The 24,456-nt window shown below is 29.4% G+C and overlaps 5 protein-coding genes across 7 annotated transcripts in view; 1 reads left to right on the top strand and 4 right to left on the bottom strand.

The window, feature by feature from the left end:
• Positions 1 to 4,777: 4,777 nt before the first annotated feature.
• On the bottom strand, positions 4,778 to 13,228 carry LOC125076182 (polypeptide N-acetylgalactosaminyltransferase 35A). Of its 2 annotated transcripts, none has more exons than XM_047688193.1 (11): positions 12,939 to 13,228; positions 12,408 to 12,686; positions 11,520 to 11,655; positions 10,973 to 11,405; positions 10,396 to 10,636; positions 9,067 to 9,212; positions 8,214 to 8,366; positions 7,645 to 7,862; positions 6,905 to 7,034; positions 6,536 to 6,670; positions 4,778 to 5,627 (listed from the first exon to the last, which is right to left on the bottom strand). In XM_047688193.1, exons 1-11 carry the CDS (start codon positions 13,033 to 13,035, stop codon positions 5,496 to 5,498), a joined length of 2,100 nt encoding a protein of 699 aa, XP_047544149.1. In that variant the 5' UTR covers positions 13,036 to 13,228; the 3' UTR covers positions 4,778 to 5,495. The 2 variants fall into 2 exon arrangements, with proteins under 2 accessions (XP_047544149.1, XP_047544150.1); XM_047688194.1 differs by having other exon boundaries at positions 12,408 to 12,587.
• A 1,541-nt stretch (positions 13,229 to 14,769) lies between these two features.
• Positions 14,770 to 15,700, bottom strand: LOC125076041 (ubiquinol-cytochrome c reductase iron-sulfur subunit-like). Its single transcript, XM_047687979.1, has one exon. The coding sequence runs from the start codon at positions 15,694 to 15,696 to the stop codon at positions 14,875 to 14,877; it is 822 nt and encodes a 273-aa protein (XP_047543935.1). The 5' UTR covers positions 15,697 to 15,700; the 3' UTR covers positions 14,770 to 14,874.
• Positions 15,701 to 16,853: 1,153 nt separating this feature from the next.
• On the top strand, positions 16,854 to 20,536 carry LOC125076064. Its single transcript, XM_047688004.1, has 5 exons — positions 16,854 to 16,934; positions 18,956 to 19,211; positions 19,517 to 19,657; positions 19,742 to 19,873; positions 20,005 to 20,536. Exons 2-5 carry the CDS (start codon positions 18,957 to 18,959, stop codon positions 20,086 to 20,088), a joined length of 612 nt encoding a protein of 203 aa, XP_047543960.1. The 5' UTR covers positions 16,854 to 16,934; position 18,956; the 3' UTR covers positions 20,089 to 20,536.
• On the bottom strand, positions 17,880 to 18,553 carry LOC125076065. The gene has a single exon (XM_047688005.1). It carries the CDS (start codon positions 18,512 to 18,514, stop codon positions 18,011 to 18,013), a length of 504 nt encoding a protein of 167 aa, XP_047543961.1. The 5' UTR covers positions 18,515 to 18,553; the 3' UTR covers positions 17,880 to 18,010.
• A 1,344-nt stretch (positions 20,537 to 21,880) lies between the features above and the next one.
• The window catches only part of LOC125076239 (ubiquitin carboxyl-terminal hydrolase 35), a 34,921-nt gene continuing 32,345 nt past the window's right edge, over positions 21,881 to 24,456 (bottom strand). Inside the window, exon 12 of one of the 2 annotated variants that reach the window (XM_047688308.1) lies at positions 21,881 to 24,411. In XM_047688308.1, the coding sequence (XP_047544264.1) occupies positions 24,000 to 24,411 (412 nt within the window). In that variant the 3' untranslated portion in view covers positions 21,881 to 23,999. The remainder of the gene's footprint in view (positions 24,412 to 24,456) is intronic. The other variant, XM_047688309.1, reaches the window with a different exon arrangement.

The following is a 24,456-nucleotide window of genomic DNA, read 5'->3' as shown; positions in this document are numbered from 1 at the left end:
TCCGGCCCGCCCAGCTCAATCTAAATGTGCGCGTGTTCAATAGGATATTTGTTATTGATTATGCAACCGGACCGTGAAATTATAATAAGCAGAAAGTGCTCCTGTCACGTTGGAATTAAAATGTTTAACGACTGAATTGGATATCTCAATCGTTATATTTTCCGCCCCCGGAGCCGCCTGTGCGGGGTATTGACACACGTGCGCTTGCGGCGGGCCTGAATAAATACTTTACACTGTATTCTTGTTTCGAGTTAAAGATATATTCATCTTACGGTCGGTGAAATTAATCTTTATTAAAAATTACTTTTTCTTTTAATCATGGTATATATAAGTATGTAGGTATATATATTGTTGTCTATTTTGCATGTAATTATGATAATTTTAGAACATGATTAAAATCATGATATCCATACCTTTAATACATATCGACTTATCTATTATAATCTTATTTAAAATAATTTTCTAATGTGTAAAGATATTTTTACAACAGTGCGATACCGTCACTTCAAAAGATAATAGTTTATGAAATTCAAAATCACTATAAACGAGTGAGTTGCGAATTGCTATAGAGCTCAACATACCAGCGCTTGATATCTAATATTTTACTATGTTTCTGGTAAAGTGTTGCCGATGTTAGTGTTGTGCGTTTCTACAATTAGTATTCTTTAAAATCGGAATGAATACAATTGCAAATGGTGGCACAATTGAAAATACCATGCTTTTGGCAAATGCCATGTCAAAATTGAAAATAAACTTGGTTTTCCATATAGAAGCATATTAAAATTTGGTTTAGAATTAATGATATCCATTACCTACTACGGATGATATAGCACGACAAAATGAGACGAGACAAAAATACTGCTTGTGAAACTATCTTTTAATTTTAATTCTTAACAAAATTGTACATTTAGAGCATATTTATTTTAAGAAAAACATACATATTTATTGTACAATTAAAATAAATATTATATTCGAAATTGATTTTAACACTAAAAGAATATAAATCATCATTTCATTGTTTACATATTGTCACTCTATAAATGAAATCAATTCTGTAGGTACATCATAATTAATCAAAGACTTTTAGGCAGAATGCCTTCTTTTTATGTAATTTTAAATGTTAAATAAATGTTGAATAACATATCAAAATATTGTTTTACTATTTATTTCCGTATTATTATTTGTAATATTTTTATCATCAGCTAACTTTTTGGAGGGAAAATAAAAAAACATAATTGACTAAATCTTTATTAAATACAATCATTATACTAACAAGTAACATAGTGTATAATTAATTAACCATAATTATAATCAAATTCGTACATTTAATTTAATGTTCTTATTTTGTGCGTATTTTGTGCGCATTTTGTGCGTATTTTGTGCGTATAAAGACATGATCAACGAGGACCACTCCACAACATCATCACAGTATTTTATTTTATCAGTTATTATGAAAACGTGTTAAAATGTTATCAAATCTATAAAGACAGACCCCTTTTAAAACTGAGTCGTAATACGAAATATTAGACAATTAATAAATTGACCCTTGCTACGCGGACGGATATTAAAGCAATTTTCAAAAATACAAAACTTGTAGCATAGAGAATAAAAACGATTTACAATATGTGTTGCTATCACTAAAATATGATAGTCAAATAAAATTATCCCTTTTTCTTAATTTCGACATGATACACATACTTATAAAGAAATGAAATTAAGGACTATTTAACTTTATAATATTTTCATTACTTATTTTCAAAGATGCTTAAAAATTACAGATAAAATAATACTCAAAACAATAAAAATTCGGTATTATATCATTTTATCTATAATTTAAAATGATCCGAAAGAATGAAAAAAAAAAACATTTAAAAGTACATCAATAAACAACATACAACATTTTATTTTTGATTCTATATTTAAAATATTACAACTAAAATTGTTCCTCAGACAACTGAGACAACTAACATCACAAAAATAAACCCCGAGGTGACGATTATGGATGATACCCGAATGTGCGAATATACTTCATCTCCGTTAATCGAATTGTATTATTATTTTTTTTAATTGATATTAAAGTATTAAATAACTTATACTACTCCACGTCAACTACTCTGACGAATTAAATCGTTCTCATTTGTATAAGGAAGCAGGTATGTAAAATTGTATAACATAAAATAGCTGCGTAATTTTATACAATTTATAATCCTACCTCTCCGCTTGAAACGTTTCAATTTCATTACAGCCAGCAATTATATTAGTTTTTTTTTTTATTCAAGATATATAATAGATTAAATAGTTCCCAAGTCTGTCATTGAAACTACTCATTACACTATCTTAATAAAGAACAATAACAGCAACTACCAAAAGGTTTTCAATAAAAAAAAAAACATAAAAAGACTACAGCGAAAATATTTATTATTTTTGTAAAGTAGTGAAGATAAATCAAAATATCATAAAAACATATTAAAAAAATAACATTATAAAATAAATGATCAAAAAATAATATTTCATTAAAAAAAAAAAAACATAATTAAAATCGAAATGTTCTAAAATATTCTTCGCAGATAATACTAATATATTGCTTTTATGCAATTAAATATAACTAGCCAATTATTACAATAGGAATAAGAAAATCATCTTCGTTTTTATACTAGCATTATAATTGATGTCCTCCTGACCAAATTCGGTTAACGGAGGATAGCTACTATTTCTATAATGCTCGATAGTACGCGCAAACACAGATGCACTCTCTTTTCGCTCCCTTTCAAAACCAGAAAGGACGGAAATAGGCAGGCAATGTCAACTTAGCTCAGCTACTTTTAGCTTGATCCCGGTTGAATCGAAGACTTCGACCTCGGGTTCTTATCCGCTATTTAACCAACCAAGGTGACATACTAGCTTTGCAAATCATACAGTACAATCAATCAAACAAATAGAAAATATTCAAGTTTTATATCATCTTTTCATCCCTTAAATATCTATTGGACAAAAAGTGCTTAATAAAATAAAAATTCTATAGTAAAATAATCTATATAAAAAAATTCTTTACCTAATTACTAATTTACTTAATGTAATCAAAAAAATGTGTTTTATTGAGAAACTCGTTACAAAAATAATGTCCTTTCCATTAAATACAAATTATATAAATATATTTAAAAATATCGAATAAAAAAAAAAATTGCTGCTTGAATTTAATCATCACGATAAAGTTTTACTTGTAAGAAGGATATTAAAATATAATAATATATTTAGTATAAAAAAAAGTAAACATAAGTCGGAACAGAAATGATTTCAGTACAAATTAAAGAGCCCTCATTATTTCTAGTGACAGACGACTTCGCTCGGGGCCCTAAACGTGCGCCTTAAATACTTGAGACATAACATTCTACGTTTTAATGAGAGATAACATTACGAAACGAATTCATTCGTATGTCAAATATGGCACTGTGTTGCTGACACGATAAAAACATATTATAAAATGTTTCTTATAATTCATACGTACACCAAAATATAAAGACGAAGGTTAAATTATTTTTACGAAGTAATGAGGTTTAAAGTTTAAAAAATTGTATTTGAAACATAGCTAAAACCTCTTTGCATTTTTATTAGGGTTTTTTTTTTTATTATTTTTATAAGAAAGGTTTTATATCCTTACGTTGTTTGCACTATCTCGAATTTCGGTAAAAATTAAAGCTGATGCAAAAAGATATAGTTATTTTTTCTTTCTAATAATATAACGAAAAATATAACTAAACATTGCGAGTACATTAATATATAGTTGTATTCTTTCCCTTAGTTAAATATACTTTTGTGTAAATTAAAACTGATGTACGTTACAAAAAGAACCGCAAGTTCGAGATAGTGTTGCATAATGTTAAATTCATTTGTCGTCACGCGATTATCACTTTTAATTCTTTTAGAATTTAAATAGTTTTAAAAAATCAGCGAAGCATGGGAATCTAGTATCATGTATTTAGAAACTTAAGTTACGTTGCTTTAGTCGTTTTTTATTGTAAATAATTTAAATATAAAAATAACGATGCCGCGACTGGGACGAGAGATTAAATCGAGAGGACGGTTTTCAACACTTAGCAATAAAAATGCTAGTAAAACATTTTAAAATTAGAACAAGGAACTATATTTACTTTTAAAAATGTCTTTTAGATGCCATACTATGAGGTAAATCATTGAAATAGTCATAATAAAATAAACATGTGGAACGAGGTCTTCTCTTTGTCTTTTCTTTTCAAATATGTTTTTGCAATTAATGCGTATTCAATATGTAACGATATCGAAGGTATATTGTATACTGTACATATGATTTGAAAACTATAAACTTATGTAGGAAGATTACAAGTCACACGTATGTATATTTTATTTAAATATAACTATCAAGACTAATCTAGATACGATCCTAATATCTCAATTGGGAAACAAGAGCATCTTGATTCCCGTAAAGCATTATAATTTGTATTACATGATACTTAATAATAATAACAATATATGCCGTAAAAAAACTAAAAAATATAATTTTAAATAGCTGCAGTTCCTAATCTGGCAGCTCATTACTCTTTAAATTATTTGAGTACTCGTAACAAAAACAATTACTTTTTCATATAGCTGCAATTCAACTGAAAAAACTTAGGCGCTGTAAACTTAGTAAATACTAAATAAAATTAATGACCAAACAATTTCTAAAAATACTTACTTTAACTATAAGAACCTCCAAAAATTTTATCTTAAAGCAGTACTATTACTTATGATATTATTTAAACATTACCTATTTAGTGAATGAGATTTCTTTAAGATTTATATTATAATAAGATGAGAGATAACCTTAGACATTAGAGTCAGTTGCGATTTTAAAACTCATTAGAAATATAATAAACAAATATAACAAATAGTACATAAAACCCTTACACTAAATTGTATAAAAATCGTGACCAGAAGATTTTTAATCTATCCCACGTTTTTAGTCTTATTTAAATATTCTGTATCGGACATCTACCATAACTGGCTTTTACCTTACCTTTAAAACCTAACTAATAAACTTTAAAAACCAGTTTATATATCACTAAGGCGTTGCATTTTAAACTGTAACTAACGACCGCCGTACAACGTTTTACTACGAGATTTGTATGTAAATTTAATTAATATTACACCTTAAATTATACATCAGCAAAACAAGCCATATTCCCTAGGTTGTAGAGGTGAACATCTTTTGTACTTGTCACTTACAGTTGTTATTCAATATCAATCATATTTAAAATCACCGAGTAAATTCTAAATCCTTAACCTCTTCTTTTGAAGAAAATTTACAAAGACACAGAAAATATTTGAAACTTAGAAGGGAATGTGTTCTTATCGAAATGGAAAACTCATAGAATGGTCTGATATTGTAACAATAATTTCTATTTCTTCAAGTCCTGTAAGTAAAGCAATTAGAAGTGTTTCGAATCTAGTCGATGATATGTTTTTTATTGACCTTCTGTTTATGATCTGACGAAGTCCCATTGATTTGTTGGTTGGTTGTCGCAGATCACCAATAGAATGGGTTCATTGCGATACGGACGTTCCACGCCAAGACACATTCCAGCTGCTGTATTGTAAATAGGACTACCAGCCTGTAAATAATAACATAACATTTAAAGAAAATAGTAAAATTTACAATTAAATTTATAGTATATTTTATAATATAGGTAAGGGGACGAGCAAACGAACAATCACTATCAGGTGACTACTTGATGGTGAGTGGTCGCCACCGTCCCTCGGCATTGGTGCTGTAAGAAATATTAACCATTCTATTCAGTTTGGAAATAATGTAAATGTTTAACACTGAAATAACCCTACGGAGAATAGCTAGAATTTTATAAGCATGCGCGCAAACACAAGGACCGGAGAGATCATGCCTTTTAGTATATCCCGCCCATCCATACTTGAATTAGGAATCCCTTTTCACATTTATAGTCATGTTTTAGATTAAAGTAGAATCAATTGATTATATAAATCAGAGAGATGTTAAATGTGACTAAATATATTTATGCCATGATGTCATATTAAATCAAAACCATGATGAAATATAGTATCGTTTTTATAAATTAAACATTAGTGGTCCAAGGAGGCTCTGAGATATGCCTGTGAATGTATTAAAATATGTTTTAGACTAACACCAGGTTTTCCAAAATAAGGTAGAAGTATGCCTGAAGTATCCCTGAAGCATATCACGGTTACATTAAGCGCACTGAGTTTCTGAGACTACATCAGTAGTATGCGTTTTAGAGGGCCCAACGTTACATTTAATGATGTATGTATGTTACACATGGAGAACTCCGACAACAATGGGAGTCTTCTACCGGAAACGCCTAAGTTATGTGTAGATGAGGCAAGTCTAAACAAATTGTATAAAGCGTTTTTGTATGATTTTACGATATTAATTATATTTTTCTATAAAAAGATCAGATTATTATCAATTTTAAAAAGAAATACTATTTCAAACGCAATAAACATATTATTTTTATGTTACATCGCTTACCGTTCCCTTATGTTTCCACTCTTGTGAACCCCCAAGTTCGTGACATTTACCGATAACGGGCGAAACATTGCTAACTGCGTCAAGACACAAAATCCGTCCGAGAATCAACTCACTGCGGTCTGTCTCGAACCAAATCTGTAAGCACGCATAAATGTAATATGAAATTATAATTATTAGGGTCACCCTGCGTTCATTTCATTTATTTTGCTAAAATTTCTACATAAAAATGAATATTTCCTCTTAATTATATTTGTCAGATAAAATTCAAAGATTGAAATTTTTTTTTAACTAATAGTAGCGATATGGAAACAAAAATAATTATGTTAAAAAAATATATGTTGGTACTATCTTTGAATATTAAATTATAACCTGGTTAAGAGTCCTTATACATTTGGCAAGTAATAATCCGCTGCCTCGGCTTTTGATGTCCTTAGAGCTCTGTATGCATAGAGAAGTGTTCTTTAAACGAATTTGAAACGAGTCTGTGTAATTACGTTTTCTGAAATTTAAAAGCAAATACCAAATATAATTTAACAATCAAGCAACAATTCATGATTCACGATTTTGTTGATTATCTTATTTTAAAATTTATTACTACTTGTGTGTGAATTGGTATTGTTGCTAACATCAATATCAATAATATCAATAAATTATTAATACAACAATCTGAATAAATTTACTTTATAAATAAACTTGTATAATAATGTCCTTTAAATTGATATTTTATGTAGAATAATTCAACCTTTTTAGTAAATTGTGCTTATTATTAAAGTAAAAAGTAAAGTAACAGCCTCTCGATATCGCTCTATTGAGCTAAGACCACCTCCTTTGTTATTGACTACTAAATGTATACATGCACTATATAGTCGTTAATGTAATATGTAGTCTATACTTTCTGAAATACTACTATATATACTATACTAGTACTATTTATCTGTTTATACTAACTCTAGCATAAAATCATTTTGTTTACAAGTAATATTAATTATTATTTGTAATTTAATAATTGATATCAAATAAAATAAAATATTAAAGTAAAGTCTTATATAAAACACAATCTACTAAGTTTGTAATTATATATAACTAGGTAAATATGTTCTAATATTTACCTAGAATGCCAGGGTTGGAATTTATTCTTCTCTGGATCATTCAACGCGGCTATTTTCTTTCTAGAGGCAGAATTTTCGCCGATCTCGAGTTCCGGGTACACGTTATCGAGATACCATTTGAAGGATTTGCAGCCGAGTTTCTTACGTAGTGCAACTCGTTCAGATATATCGCCAACAGACACATGGGCGGCTAGAGAATTCTGCTCAATTACTTTATTCTGAAAAGTAAAGTAGTATTTATTAGTTGGGTACTATGGGGATAGCGATAACATGATTATTTTGTATACTGCGTAATATATAATTTGTACCAGATAATCATAATCATATTTTGTATAATATGGATGATCAGGCGTTGCGCAAGGCGATAAACAGCACCGACGTGTACTTTTAGTTCGGACACGGCGGACAATCACAAGGGACACCAGCCTACACACTACGCAGTCCCTCGTACTACCCAGGACATATCGTGCACAAGTACGTGCGCAAACGCAAGTGCACGCTCTATACCCCCACTCCCATTATCTGATTGGACGGCTAATCGACCCCACAGGAAATTATTCAATACTTACCACATAGTCATCCATCCAAACTCGAGCCATACGCATCGAGTTATACAACATGAAGTCTTCTTTTTCACTGTAGCTGTAAGGTCTCCGTTTGCGGAACACGTGGCCGACTCGACTACACGGTATTAGTTCTAAGAGACCACCGCACATCCATATCTGAAATCAAATTAGATTCAATTCAATGAAAATAATAATCATGATATGTTTTGTTTTAGTCAAAATAAGATAAAATATTTAAAAAGCTTATGAATCTATAATATTAGGCGGGTTATATAAAACACTAGTTTCGATCAGCGGTTTCACCCTCGAGTTAGGTTTAGATCTGGTCGTAGGTTTTAGGTATAAAAAGCCTATGTCCTCACTTGGAGTTCAATCTTGCTTCATTCTAAATTTTATCAAATACGATTCAATGTTCTGTTTAGCCGAGATAGCGTAACAAACAGACAGACGTACAAAGTTACTTTTTCATTTATAATATTAGTAGAGATTATTTGTAATGAAACGTCTCGATGTACGAAGATTGATTAAATGAGTGTCTAGTTTAACAACACAAGGACTTACATGTAAAATCGTTTAAGACTACAATCACAATATCAAAGTGACTACAAATTGCGACCTCTTAAGCAATCAGCCACTACTGACCCCTATGTTGTTAGCTAAGAGTTTGTATCTAAATAATAAAATAAACCCTTAATACGTAACTACGTAAATTTCTCAGCGACCATATCGTTTGAAAATAGAATCTGTTCCATATAATTATATTTCTTGTTTTCAATAATGTTTGTATATAAATTACAAGACTTCTACTTTTTCAATATATTTACGACTATATAATAGAATTAATATATATACTTACACGAAAAGATATTTCTAAGTTTTCGCCTCCCCAAATATTCATCCCAGGGTCATATTTGCCAATGTTATTGAAATACTCCCTGTATATTGCGAACAGACCTCCTGCCATTGTTGGAGATCGTATTGGCTTTAAAAAGTCATCTTCATCTGAAAAAAAGTAGTTAATATTTATAAGAATGTGATGTAAACTTGCAAAATTATAAAAACATACTCATGCTCTTGATATACTTGTTTACATATACATAATATTTATATGCATATATAAAATGTAATTATATAAATTATCATATTAGTAATGCTATTTAATAACAACTAACTTTTTACCGACTTTAATTAATTTACTATATTTTTTATGCATAATTATATTGAGTTATTAAAAGTAATCAGTAATTAGTAATTGTCTATATCTTAATTGCTATATCATTACAAATAATACCTTGATACCAAACATATTGTTGTAATCTTATTACACAAACTACTTATATAATAAGATACCAACAATATGTTTGGTTTTTTTTAATAGCCAGAAAGTAGATTAATCTATAAACATCTGGTAAATAAATGCTTACTATTATTATATTGACTTTGGTGTCGTGTTCGTATGCACTTACCATACTGAATTTCTTTTTTATTTACAAGCATTATTAAATATGTTAATAACGTGTTGCATAGTCTACTTAATATCATGAGTTTCAAATCATATCATTTATACATTTCAATTCAAGGTTCAAGAAACAATACACTTACTTTTTACTATTCAAATAAAAAAATATACCGATTCGGAAAAGAGCACACTCAGACCAGAGAAGAAAATGAATAAAACCAGTGAATAAAACTCAACAGTTTTTTTGACAGTTTCTTTATATGTATTTTATGATTCTTTAGCTAGTAGGTTTTGCGCGAAATGCCTCTCTGCAGCTCAAATATTGAATGGATACCGACTGTCCCAATGTACTTATATAACCATACCATAATATTATACTGTGAGAGTAACTGAAATCCATTAAGCTAGCCATATCAACATCAGTAAATAGTTTTATTCTATTTAACAAATGTCATAAAGCTTAGTCTACTCGACAATATGTTTATATGGGGGTCTTATTACAACATAACATCAAGGTGTAGAACTTCTGATAGCTCAAAGGGATTTATCAATCCTACATTGTTAAGTACATCAGCTTGTTCATAATTCAATTAAATAATGAACCCATAATTTACATTACCTTTAACGTAAAAGTTATTAAGATAAAAAACATTGCTATCATTACTATCTTAATAATTGATTAAGCACTTGATAAATAAAAATAATATATTTGAATATAATACTTACTTTTTAAGGTTCCTTTAGGTAAGTTATCCCATTTGAAATGTAGTCCCCAATTGAAACCTCCTCGGACTAAAGGACTTGAGGTGTATTCAAACGTTTCAGCATTTATAATATCAATGACTGGAGTAACAGCCCGTGGTGAGTACCTGACATTAACACCATCGACACCTTCCGATAATCTCGTTAGAAGAGGAGGTAACCAGTCGACATTCACTTCAATATGTGAATCCAAGAATACTAAAACCTACAAACAGATAAATACATTAATGATGCACCTAAAACATAATATTCTCTCTGATTTGACACTTAACTTCATTAATATTTATTAGAAAAAACAATAAAAGTTTAATAAAGATTACTACATTTTTATTAGCTATTCAAGTTTACGACTATTAACATTATATCTAAATACTAACTCACTTGACACACAAGTAATTTAAAATATATGTCTTATCTATTACAATAAGAAATTCAAAATCAAATCATCAACTTATTGGAGTACAATTTCAATATAAATACAATATTAAATGTATCAGTCACCTTTCTATTAATTCAGTAAAATATATCTATAAATACTTACATCCCCAATGCTATTATCAGCTCCATATAGTCGAGCTCGGATAAGACCTTCTCTTTTACTTGTTTTTAGCAATCTTATATTCAAACCTTTCAACTTTTTATTTGAGTCTGTAGTTTTTTTCAAATCCAAAATATTATTATTGTCATCATTGATATAATCCATAATGTTGTCTCCATCAATGTTATTTGTGTCCAACATTTCCTCCTCTTTCTTTACCTTACTATTTAATTCATCAACTGCTTTTTTTACCTCCTCATGCAGACCAGTTATATTACTATAATCATTAACTAATATTATTTCCTTGAGAAGCTTTTGATCAGTGCGATCTAAGATGGAATGGACTGATCTTAAAAGTGTTTCAAAATGTTCATTATGAAAGCATATAATTATAGATGCTTTAGGTAATTTTGGTGGAAATTTTTGTAGTCTGCATCTAAAAGAATAAATACGGCATGAGGAACAGCTCATATAAATAAAGTACAAAAAAATATTCTGCTAGCAATATTCATTAGAGAAAAAAAAAATATAGTTATCAATAAAATCTTACAATTTATTTCTTGTATCTGGCAATCCCCTGTGATTTCCAATTCTTTGAGAGACTAGAGTGTTGAATGCATGCAAATTGTATCCTTGATCTCGAATTTTAACATCCTCTGCATTATGAATCAAACCAACTTGATTTTCTAAAACAAAAAACAATATTGTTCAACTGTTTGTTGTATTGATGCATCACAACATTAAGTCATCTACATTAATCTATATAATAGTTGTGTATTTTTACGACAAAAGTTACAAGAAAAGAGGCCAAGCCTTTATCAAACAATAGCTAATGTGCCTTAATGCCTTGTTAGAAATTTGAGACATCCATCCAATAGGGCTTTCACAGGGCTAGACTGTGTTAGATTATGCCAGAGACATTGTAACAAGTTCCAAAGGATCTGGGAGACAATACATAAACATTTAGAACACAGCTACAAAAAACTATACCAACATAATAAATGCAAAAGTAATTCTTATCCATAGCCTTTGTTTTCTGAACTGATTTTGATAAAATTTGGTATGAAGTAAGCATGAACCCCGAGAGAGGACCTAGGCTACTGTTTTAGATATATATATTTTATATTTAAGATTTACCTTTGCAAATGATTACATTTCACATCACTATATTATCAAGCTTCAATTAAGTCAATATAACTTAAGATTATTAATACCTTTTACTAATATAACAGCTAAATACATACTGTATTGAATTAGCCATGCTATGATCATATAGTCTCAGGTTCAAAAATGAATCGACCTCCTTTGGAGCAGTATTGTGGAATAAGTCTATACCCAAAATTATACCTTTGCCCAGGAATGAAATAATTACAGGTGTGTATTTTGTATTAAAAATATACACATACTTTACAAAAATGCATATTATATAATAGCTTACCTAAGCTTTTATCTGGTAATGCCATATTTTTTATTCCAAGTTGTTTTGTAAACTTATCTCTCAACATTACCTTCCTTTTATAGTAATCAGACATTCCCTTCTGATTTTTCCACTTTTTGTCCATATAATTAGCAATATTTTCTTTAGGACTGTCATATAATAGATTCTTGCCCTCTAAAGCTGCAATAGATTTATCATTGTTTTTTATACGGTCCTTCTCTTCTCTGTTTACGAGTTGGTAATGAAACCTGTCCTTTTTAAGATTAACAACATTTTCACCTAAAACCATTAGGGATAGTAGAGATTACTTAATCTCAAATTGTGAGTTGTTTATATCAAATTTTATGTAAAGTGAGGTAAAATATTATTTTATTTAGTAATATATATTATTAGATAATAGGCCTATTTTTTATAAGATTTTATTTTCATTTGGTGTATAAATTTATAAATTATTTGTTAGAAAATTTAATACGTTATTTACTGGTCTCATAAGATTTAAAATGCAGCGTAATTTAAAACAAATTTACTTACCACTCAAATTAAGCAACCAATATAAATATAAGGATACGCTCCATGTTGCGGATGCAAAAATAATGCCCCACAAAAACGAATTGTTCAATTTACCCATATTTTGCCGATTTATTTTTCTTGTATAAATGATAAATTATGTTTTATATAAAACTCAATACAAAAAAAAGGTTTATATCTATACAATATTACATTTAAGGGAATAAATCATGTTTATTTTTCTAATTTGTTATGGACATGTTCTACATTACATTATTACTTTAATTACTAAAAACAACCAACAAGTGTTTCTTGTAGTAGTTTGGTTGTTGGCAAGCCGTTTTGCCTCTTTTGATATTTATGACAATTTGATGTTTGAGTCGACTCAATGACAGATGACGTTATAACTTTGTCAAATTTATAATCTATTTTATCCACACTATCAATAGTTTTAAATTATAGTCATAATTCTTTAAATTAAATTAATGACAAATCAATACAAATAATATTATTAAATATTTACTTGATAGATATCTCACGTACGTGAGGTACGTAAAGTCGCAATTTGTGTTATATGAGTGAATCGAATGGTTGACAATTTATACGCCTTATTGTTCACTTATGATCAATTATGTAGGTAGTAGGTACAGTCAGCGTCATAATATTTAAAGTAACAGCTAAGATTACGAAAAACAGAAACATCTATACAGAACAGACTTTTGGTGCTCACCTGGAAAGTTTTCAAGGAGTGTTGAAAATTGGTATTTTATAAATTTCGACATTCTTTTCGAATTTTCATCTTTGCTCCGCCGATCGCGCCACCATATTGTAAAAATGGCGCTCAAACTCAGTCTTTTAAGAATAATTCCGTTTAGACTTATTTTACGATAAAAATAGTCATGTAATAAATTAAACTAAATAAATTATAGGAAATTAATTTATGTAGTATCCTTTTTTTGTAAAATCTATAAAATTACTAGTTTTCAAAATCCCGGAAGACTTTTTCAGGTAAAACTACCAATAGACTAGACACGGTTTTAATAACATGTTTCATATTTTTCCCGTTTTTATGATGATTTGAATGCAATACATAATGGATGTTTTCAATATGTATGTATGAATATTACAATATGTATGTATAATATTTTTGGTAATCTGAACAGTTACTTCATATATGAAGTTGACTTTACCATACAATACGAGTCTATACAAATACGTAATAAAATGTAATTGTACATATTTAGCGTGAAATTACGCCTAATTAAAATATCAAAGAGGCTTTGATTCGATCAAATCCTAGGCAAATCAAATCCAAGTTCAGGGCTGTGAAGGCGATCCAAGGAGTGAGGAGGAGATGAATAGGAGTGAGACAGAACAATGTTATATCCCCGAAGTTGTTCACAAATGCCTGAAAAGATCTATTCAAAAGGTTGTATTTGAATGGATTTGGAGTCAATGTAAGTGCTGTACTCACCGCTAGATGTGAGTTGTACTCAACCCGCATCTTCGATTAGCAAATGATATCGTTAACTTTGCAGTCGCTGGTAGTGTTAGGGCGTGGACCCATGTCTACGGTGTGGCGCCGCACCGTAGACATGGGTCCACGCCTTTAGTGCTGATTAATATCAAAATCGTCGGCAAATGTTAGACACATTTGCAGATGATATTTTTAATCCCGGTAATACCTCAAGCCATAGAACTCGGTAGGAACAATTTTGCGAAGAAATTGGTCATTTTTTTTAATATGTAGCTTATTGTTACTATAAAAAATTGTAATTCTAAAATAAGAAAATGATTTATTTTTGTATGATAATAATAGTCATATAAATTATTGTAAATACAATTTCTAACCCTGGAATATAAGCATTTTATATATTTTATCATACTTAGGTTAAGCAACTAAAGCGATACACGCTGTTTGATACAAAAGCTTACATTGTTATTATTGTTAAAATAATAACTAACCTACCAACACAACAGTTTCAGAAAGAAATTTATAAGGTGGCACTTCTAAATTAAGAGGAGCGGGTCCTTTTCGCGCTCTTCCAACGTTATCGTAATGGCTTCCATGACAAGGGCAATAAAATCCACCAGCCCAATCACCCGAGTTAGGTACGGGAACGCAACCCAAATGTGTACAAATTCCGATAACTATTAACCATTCAGGCTTGATGGTACGTTGTTCAGGAGTCTCTGGATCTTTTAAGGCTGAAAAAGGTGTATTCGCTTCTGCTGATATTTCACCCTCCGTCCTATGTTTAACAAAAAGAGGTTTCCCGCGCCATTTGTAGGAAGAACACATACCCGGAGCGATATTTTTAATGTCTAATTCTATTGTGGCCATAGCCAAGACATCGGCTGGTGCCGACATGCTTACTAAAAAGTGTACTAATTCCGACTTTAGACCATACATTCCACAAAGTAATCCAAAAAAACCAGCAACGTAGGTGTATCCATGTTTTTCATCCCCAGAATGCCATTTTGTATGTTTCAGATCCTTAAACTGCTCTTTTCTATATGCATCGAAACTAGGATACTGAATATCACGATGTAGTTTGGGGCAATCTTTTTGAAATCGAATTTGATTCCAAAACATTAAACTAGTAGGAAGATTCAACAAATGTACCTGAAAATCTACCCTCTGTACAATCGCAGATGAGTATTTTAAAGATCCTTGCTTTTTATAAGCAATATTATTCAAGAAATATAAATGTTTGGATTGAGAATCACCATTTCGCGAATGTTTCCACGAAACTCTTCTAGTTTTTGTTATGTGCAGCATACTGTTCAGAAAGTTCATTTTTTCTTTAAAATGTTATTCCTTTTCTTTTCTATATTTTTGTAGCGTGTAATAATTTATTGAACTGCAGAACTAAAGAGTCATAATAAAACAATTCTTATCATCATTCATTATTTCATTAATGTCAATTTTTTTCCAAATTGTCAATATTATTATATAATTATAATAAGTTTCACTTACATAGTGATCCTATTCTTTTTAATAAGCTTTTTATATACTATTAAAGTGTACCTAACTGAGATTTATAATTAATTTATAAATACTTATCATTCATTTATAATACCGTCAAATAAATATTTAAATCGAAATTTGATCTAACAGCCGTAATTTATAATATAGGTACAAGCTTCCGTTCCGACTTACGTAGTGGAATAAGATTTTTATTTTTATTGCAGCGCCAGTTAACAGACTCAATGTAATCCATTCTGTCATCCACTCTTACATTCACAATAAAATCATCAAAATCGGCAAAGTCGTTTAAGAGAAGTACAGTGACACACTCGCAGGGAAGATTTTTATGTTTGATGCAATTAAAATAATTCAAATAATATTATTTAAATAAAATATATATTTTAAAATAAAGGCTACTTAAAACTAGTAAGAGAGACTTAACTCAATTTAGATTATATCTGCGTCGTTGGTCTATTGTCTAGCTTATAAGGCCGATGATCATGCCGTACTGGGTTCGAATCACAGGGGCTCAAGTCAACTGTGATTTAAACCTATATACATAATAAATAAATATATCCAGATGCCCCTCCTGACTTCGTACAGCTAAAATTCATACAAAGTTACCAAGGACACATCTTGAAATTTAAATTTACAATTAACGTAATTTAGAAAAAACTTACAACTCAAGTAATATTTACAAGTATATACTTTAATATTTGATTTGATAGAAAAAATAAATAAAACCATTCTAAGATTGTGTGCACGTTCTCGTATTTCAATTAACAAAAATAAATTTATCAGCTTAAAAAAAATTAAAACTTACTCTGAACGCATGGTAAATAATTATGTTAAGGATTATGTTTAACAATAAGACATGTGAATGAATTTTTAACAAAATAGTTTCGTAACTAAGTTTAAGCCTATGTGCGACCCGTAGACACATACTGCATTCGGCGGTGCCAAGGCTCTCTGACGTAACTCGTGAAAGTAGATGTCTTAACGGAGCTCGACGTGTTTGTAGTAAGTGTCCAACAAGCCGCGGCAAGCAAGTGAGTGCTGAGCTATTATTTAATAATTGCACGTGCGATTTGTTTTGTATTTATTTTCTTACTTTTCTCAACTATGTTATTTATTTTATAAAATTGTGTATATGACGTGTAATTGATTTACAGTATATAAATTTTAATTAAAATATTGTATTACCTACTAATATTTCAAAAGGTAGCACAATAAACTTATTTTCTTTCTCAATGTAAATGTAGGAAATATTTACAAATATGTCAGTTTAAATACCCAAGTTTATTATCGAATATTTCGTGTCTATTCTATAATTGTTTCAAATTAAATATTTTTTTATAATATTTATAACGTAATTAACAAAATATTAATAATTCAAATTTAATTCTGACCTTACTGCTGCGTAGGAAAATTTTAGTTGTTATCTAAATTAGAATAATCATTATTAATATCGCTCTGGACTATTATATAAAAATACCTATATTTTAAAATAAAAATGCTCGGTATTTATTTATCCGTGCTGCAATTTTGATTTTGAAATTTCACAATCTTATACTTTCGAAATGATCAGCTGAGATTTAAATTATGCATAGGTACCTATTCTTTATAAAAATAATAAGATTTATTTAACACAACTCATGTTTAGCACAACTCATATTAGTAAAATCTGTTTTTCTTTCTGTTATGCTTTCATGACTCAACCTCTGGACCAATTTTGATGAAATTTATTACGGAGTACATAAGTTGGAAATCCAAGGAAGAAAACAGGCTTCCTTATTTTAATTCTCAAGAGTGGTTAAAAGTTACAAAATATTAAGATTATTAGGGATTTTTGTTATTATTACATTCATAATAGTAATAATAATAGGGGATGAAAGATAATAGGGCTCCGTATGGTTTGTCGTAGTTTTTATGATAATAATCAAATCTACAGGTTATTATTGTTAATCAATCATCTATAAAATGAATACAAAATACTTATTTAAATAAATATATTTTATTATAAATACATTTCTATGTATGTGTTACGTATAGACAATCCTTTAATTTTGCATTATATAATGTACATTTAAGAGGTCACTGCATAAAATTCTCATTTTAAAGCACTTCATAATTGTATTAAATAGTTATGGGCGACAACCAAAAAGTAAAGCCATACCTCGATAAATATAGTCAAAACAATAGAAGTTAGAACCATCGTAGCAGTTGATATTTTCTTTATTAGACATGCGGTTTTAAAGAAGAAACATGACACAGGAGCGCTTATGGCCCCAAATAAAAGAATTAAACACATCGCTAATAAAGTGTAGACGCCCACAGATAAAGCACCTCGGGATTGTGTAGTAGCACCCAAAAATAAAAGTGCGTTCCCTACCGTCAATAGTAAAGATGACAAGCCGATGGTTAATAATACAGCTTTTTTTAAACTTTCATCCACGTTTGTTCCACGGCGTCCTAGTACATACACTAATAACGCATTTTCGATTATACCGTAGAGTATTATTCCTGCCAACCCGACCCCTCCAGATCCTAGGCCAAATATAGCTATCAAATAAGTCGCGTGTTTTGGAGGAAAAGTACCAAAACATCTAGTAACTTCGGGCATATCCATGTTCTTTTGATTATTATTAAAAAAATGATTAAAAAATAATTTCAGGTCTACGTTTTGTTCAGTATATTTTTGACAGACAGATAATTAAAAGACTAAACAGTCTTTTTAATAATAGATATTATTCCTACATATATTAACTGTTTGGTTATTACCAAAATTTTATCCATGCACACCTGAAATTTTTAAATATATCAAATTATAACAATGTCCTAATTTATCTAATAATATTGTTATTACGGCTATCAGCCGATAGTTAAATTATTAATATAGGCGATAAGCCTAAAATATAATCAGATCAATTCATTGTAAATAATTGATCCTAAGGGTAGGTACATGTTATTAAGAACTTTGTTTCAGAATAAACAATATACTAATTTAAAATTATTTTTTATAAAGTTACAATCAAATGTTAATAATTTAATCATGTTGCTTTAATTTTAGAATGACGAGAAGTCTGTTTTTATTACTCGGCCTAGCAGGGGTTATGTCGATTCCTGTAGATGGACCAATTCGAATCGACTTACCAGTTTACGATCAACCACAGTCAGCTTCAAATATTCCATTAGCAGAACCTTTGGAACCAGAAAACCATCCTGTTTCCAATACAAATAATGACAAATCATCCGCTGGAAATTTTATAACGAAAGGGTCGGTGTTTAACATTTTGGGTAACAAAATTAGCCCAGAGTATCCTGCCGTAAGTATTTGTTGACCGAAATTATAACTCCTTTACTCAGAGAGTGAATGATACGCAAAATCTTAATTTAGTTGGAGTTGCAATATATACTATAACTTTTTCGTAATAAAAAGTAAACCTTTCTTTTCAAAATTTTCTTTTAAGAATTTTTTCTTAATCCATCTACTCAATATAATTATTTTTATTCTTGCATCGTTTTGTTTTAAGCTGCAGAAAACACTACTTACTAAATACATATATTTAAAAATAAATCATGTTTAAAAACAATAACCAAATTATTAATAAATTTAAATTTATCATTTCAGGCTGGCGCTGTAAATGACGGCGGTATATTCTCTCCTCCTTATACAAAGCTGGAAGGCGCTTTGTTAGAAACGGAAGGTTATGGTAGCAAGACATTATCGATTAAAGAAAATGCTCAGAATATTGTAGCTGGCATTCTACAGGTTTGTTTAACAAATAATGTAAGAGTGTGTGTTATTATAATAGCACTCTAAAATATCTACCTATCGAATTTATATTTTTTACAGCCTAAACCCATAGTGGATACGATCAGGGAAGAAGACAAGTACGGGAACGATGGTGATAAATTTCGCAATGCTGGTAGAGCAATTGTTGGAGGTGCTGAAGGCATTTCGAATTTCATCAATTCTATTCTGGAGGTAAGTTTCAGTGTATAAAATAACATTAAAAGTACAATTAGATATGCTTGTTTTACAATTTAAACTATTTTGAAACAAAAGCTTGAAATAACAAATACATCAAATTAATTTCGCGTTATCTTTGTCTGCAGGTTCCTGGTAATATAATAAAAAGCATCACACGAGCTGCTTCAGAGAAGTTAAACAATATAGGTGGTAAATTGATAGGTTTATAGAATTTTTTTTTTAATTTTAGAGTAAAGGGTACAAAATCCACCTCGTTTTTTTACATGCCTATTATAATTCCCAATATGTTAGCAATAGAGTATATATGTAAAGTACGACAAAAGTAACGAAATATATACATTTCCCCAAACATCGGCGTATGTCGTCGATCCGTTTTATCGTTGAAGTTCTGGTATTTATTTAACTAGCATTTTAGTAATGATGTAACCATTATTTTAAATATCCAATAAATACCGAAACCTACCTACCTATATTTTTTGGCAAATAAATTTCATTTTGTTGCCGAAAATGATGAGCAATTAATGAGCATAAGTTGTCTTATACTACTCGTACAAGGGCAATAAAGGAATATTTACGTAAGGGACCTGAAGCATTACTTTCTGCGATTTGTCATAAAAATGTATATTTTAATTTAATAAAATGTTATTTTTTATAATAGTTACCATTTTTTTTTCTGCACCTACCTAAAATTATTGAAAATAAGAATAATATTTAATAAAATAATCTTATCCTCTCACGCTCACTAAGATATCTTAAAAGCACGAGCGTCACAATAACAACTTAACGTGGAGGAGCGCGCTTTCACGAATGATATATACTATAATACCATATGCGTTCTCGAATCTTCTTTCTGTTTTATCTTCACGAGAGGTATCCTGTTTGGTCTTACCGGGACCATTCATTCATTATTCCATAAGTTACGTGCAAAAATCTTTTTAAGTTTTGTTTTGCATATTTTAAAACAGTGTATGTGAGTATGCATATTTGTAATGATTTATACTAAAATTATAAATACGAAAGTAACTACGTCTCTTTCACGGCCAAACCACAAAACCGGATGTGATGAAATTTTGTATGAAGCAAGCTTGAACTCAAAGAAAGGACATAGGCTTCTTTTTATGCCTGACACCTCACAACCAATCCTTAAATCGCGAGCGAATCTGCTGGCGAAAACTAGTATTTTGTAACCACCGAAAGTGCGAGGCTAAATACATTTTTATGTTTTCAATATGTGTATAAAATATGTACTTTGGACCGTAAAAGGACTCTGCTTACTTGTACCGCTTCGATTCGAACCTAATGCATTTATCCAATCCCGCTGATTAATAATGAGACGCAACGTTCAAAAGGAACAAGGAGGTAAAACAAAAATATTTACTAATATGTATGCTTTCAGGGATAATTTTATTTATTCACGATAAAACATATTTTAGTAACATTAAGAGTAACACAGAGATTTATTATCTAATTAAATTTAACTCTAAATAATATCGTAACCCTTTTTATACTAGAATTAATTATATTAAATACGTAGATTTACATTAAACATAAGGAAATGAAATCGTTGTTATTATATATATATTTATAAATATTTTATAAATTTATACAAAAAAATAAAAGTTATCTGGTTCATGAAAATTAAAAGCTTTGAACATTTTTCAATTATCAATACAGAGTTTGTACTTACCCGTATTTTGTCTGTAGATTAAAGAATTTTAAAGTTAGTAGATACGGCAATGAAAAAAATAAAGGTGAATAAAAAATGATACTTTTATCTTTTTACATAAACATCAATGGGTACACAAACTGTGTGTACATTAATCATTCTCCAAATTAATCAAATATAGCATAACTAACTCGAGTGAGTACTGGTAGAATGTATAGTATTTTTAATATATCAAAATATGTTATAATATATACAAAACAAAATACACACCTATTTAAAGGATGATGACAAAATATATTTTAACATTATATCATTTTAAGCTGCCAATATATATATATATATATACATATTATCATTTGACCGCTTATATCATTTTATATATATTATATACGTATATATAAATATGTGTATGAAACTAGTAGTAACTTTATAGTCATTATTTGAAGGCGCTCAATTAAATTATTATAAACAGAATTCACAAGACTATGAAATTATCTTAGTAATAAACAATGTAAATTTGCACCACATTTTATTTTAAAACGCCTTATCGATGTCAAGATGACTCCTTTCATGTATGTGAAAAACATACATTATATTAATAATAATAATTGAATACATATACAGTATATATATTATAATAAATTAGTTTAAAATAACAGTGATTAAAATGCACATTAATCATAAGTTTACTTTAAAACTTGAAGTTACGTGTTATATACATTAAATATGTACTTAACTTTCTATAAGCTGTAATAACATATAGAATAAACTTATACTATCGTTGTTTATACCTACTTATACATTTTATATGAAGATAATGATAAAAATCCGATATTCAAATTTGTCAATTTCAATATTGTCGAAAATATATTATATTATTGGTAAATTATAAATCAGCTGACATTTATTTACGACTTAAACATAAACGATAATCCATTAGATTTAAAACAGTAACACATCACACATTTTAATTAATGATAAGGATTAAACATTCTAAGTCAATTAAAATTCTCCATGTACTATTTCATTAGCTTCTATTCTAAGGATACATACCTTATATAATAACATGAAATGTTGCCGAAGAATAGATGATTACATTTAATTTTGATTATTTAAATCAATAATTTAAAATGATTATATGTATAAGAGGCAGACATATAAGTCTGTTATAAGATCTGATCTAATTTAAGAAGTGTTTTTTTTCGCGCTACTCCAATCACATTAACATCCTTATAATGATATCCATATTATCATTTTTTTTTTTTTAAATTAAAGCTATAAATTAATAAGACAATCCAAAACCTTTTATTTTGAATATACAAAGTATAAATAATTTATACAGTGATTATTATATATTGAAAAATTAAACTGCACACAGTTCATGGGTAAATAACAGTGTATATATAATCATATATAAATATACAGAACTTGTCTGTAATTTTATTAAGTTGTGTATTATAATAAATATTTACATATTTACAACCCTCATCTCATCGATGAATACATATCAAAATAGAATAACCCTTTCTGTAGATAAAACATTTCACAGTCAAAATTCAAATTTTTAAATAATATATATCTATGGTTTTTCAAGATGGCTACTTATTGTAGTATTTTTTTTAATTTTCGACAATACATTTACATTTTGAGGTATGTAACCATTAATAGGAATAAGGTAGATAAAATATTATAGGGAATAATTAAATAATTCAACACAACACATTTAGTTGATGAACCTTATTCCACGTCTATGAAATAAAAAAAGTCTTGCTTGCGAATCGAACCTTAGAAACGTCACGTACTTTAATACATTTAAAAGATTTCGATGCAATAGTCGAAAACAGGATAGTCAACATTGTTAAAATATTACATAATATGTAATAGTGAATAATTATGACACATGAATAAACATTAAGTTAATTTACAAACGTGAATATTCATACTTATTGTTGAAATATCTTTTTTACCTCGTGTCATAATAACCGATAATTAAATACGTAATCTACTAAGCCGCTGCTCATACTGGGAGATCTGAAGAGTTATCTCTTCTGAGAAGAAAACGAGCACAATTTGAAGATCAGTAAGTGTATATCGACCAAATTCATTGTCATTCTATAATGTAATTCATTGCATCGTTTAATAAATACTCTATCGTAGTTATTTCCAGAATCGAAGTCAACTATAAAATATTATAAATCTTGAATGATTCGTAAGACCTTTTTACAGTTATAGTACCAGCTTTGTAAATAACGTGCAAGCTAAATACTAAGCTTGTTGATATAAATAACAAAAAAAATAATAACAGTAAATATATTTTAACTAAACTATATACCGTAACTTTGATATTTTATGCAAAATAATACGTCTAGTACTTCTAAAGACCTTGTCTAGTCTTTATTCAGATTCTACATAGTCCAACACCGAAAAATCGATGAATTTGTCGGATCTTAACCGTCATGGACGCGTTAGACGGATTTTGCGCACAGTATCAACGTAATGCTTATTGTGTGCCATTACCAATTCCTGAAGTTTCGGCGGCAACTCTTCCAGTGAAGGTGCCGTACCTTCCTCGATATCAGTGCGCCTGTAAAATAGTATGTACGGCGTGCTCGACCGGTTAAGGCCGTTCAATTGGCCCTCATCAGCGAATGTAACTTCGTCATCGTTGTACTTGTGCCACTGATCGCTATCCTTGGCGAGAGTGTAGTAATGACCAGAGTCCAGGGTGGTTCCTGCGTGAATCACGGCGGCGAATAAGTTGTATACGGAATGTACCGCCTGCGAACGGACCGTCGGCAGTGTCACCGAATGGTTGTGATACATCGAATGCATCAGTTTCGTCTGCACTTGCAGCTTTGAATCGAACCTGTGGATTTATAAATATATAATGCTGGAGTTGTGATTGAATAAC

Source organism: Vanessa atalanta, chromosome Z, assembly GCF_905147765.1.
Source record: "Vanessa atalanta chromosome Z, ilVanAtal1.2, whole genome shotgun sequence".
Classification (NCBI taxonomy): domain Eukaryota; kingdom Metazoa; phylum Arthropoda; class Insecta; order Lepidoptera; family Nymphalidae; genus Vanessa; species Vanessa atalanta.
Note: the sequence above shows the minus strand (reverse complement) of the source record. Positions and strands in the feature narration are given on the sequence as shown.

Coding starts and splice junctions, on each gene's coding strand:
- LOC125076182 (XM_047688193.1), bottom strand. CDS start 13,035: ATGGGTAAATTGAACAATTCGTTTTTGTGGGGCATTATTTTTGCATCC. Junction 12,687..12,938: donor TTGGTTGCTTAATTTGAGTG/GTAAGTAAATTT, acceptor TAATGGTTTTAG/GTGAAAATGTTGTTAATCTT. Junction 7,035..7,644: donor TTCCAACCCTGGCATTCTAG/GTAAATATTAGA, acceptor TTTAAATTTCAG/AAAACGTAATTACACAGACT.
- LOC125076041 (XM_047687979.1), bottom strand. CDS start 15,696: ATGCTGCACATAACAAAAACTAGAAGAGTTTCGTGGAAACATTCGCGA.
- LOC125076065 (XM_047688005.1), bottom strand. CDS start 18,514: ATGGATATGCCCGAAGTTACTAGATGTTTTGGTACTTTTCCTCCAAAA.
- LOC125076064 (XM_047688004.1), top strand. CDS start 18,957: ATGACGAGAAGTCTGTTTTTATTACTCGGCCTAGCAGGGGTTATGTCG. Junction 19,212..19,516: donor TTAGCCCAGAGTATCCTGCC/GTAAGTATTTGT, acceptor TTATCATTTCAG/GCTGGCGCTGTAAATGACGG. Junction 19,658..19,741: donor TTGTAGCTGGCATTCTACAG/GTTTGTTTAACA, acceptor TATTTTTTACAG/CCTAAACCCATAGTGGATAC.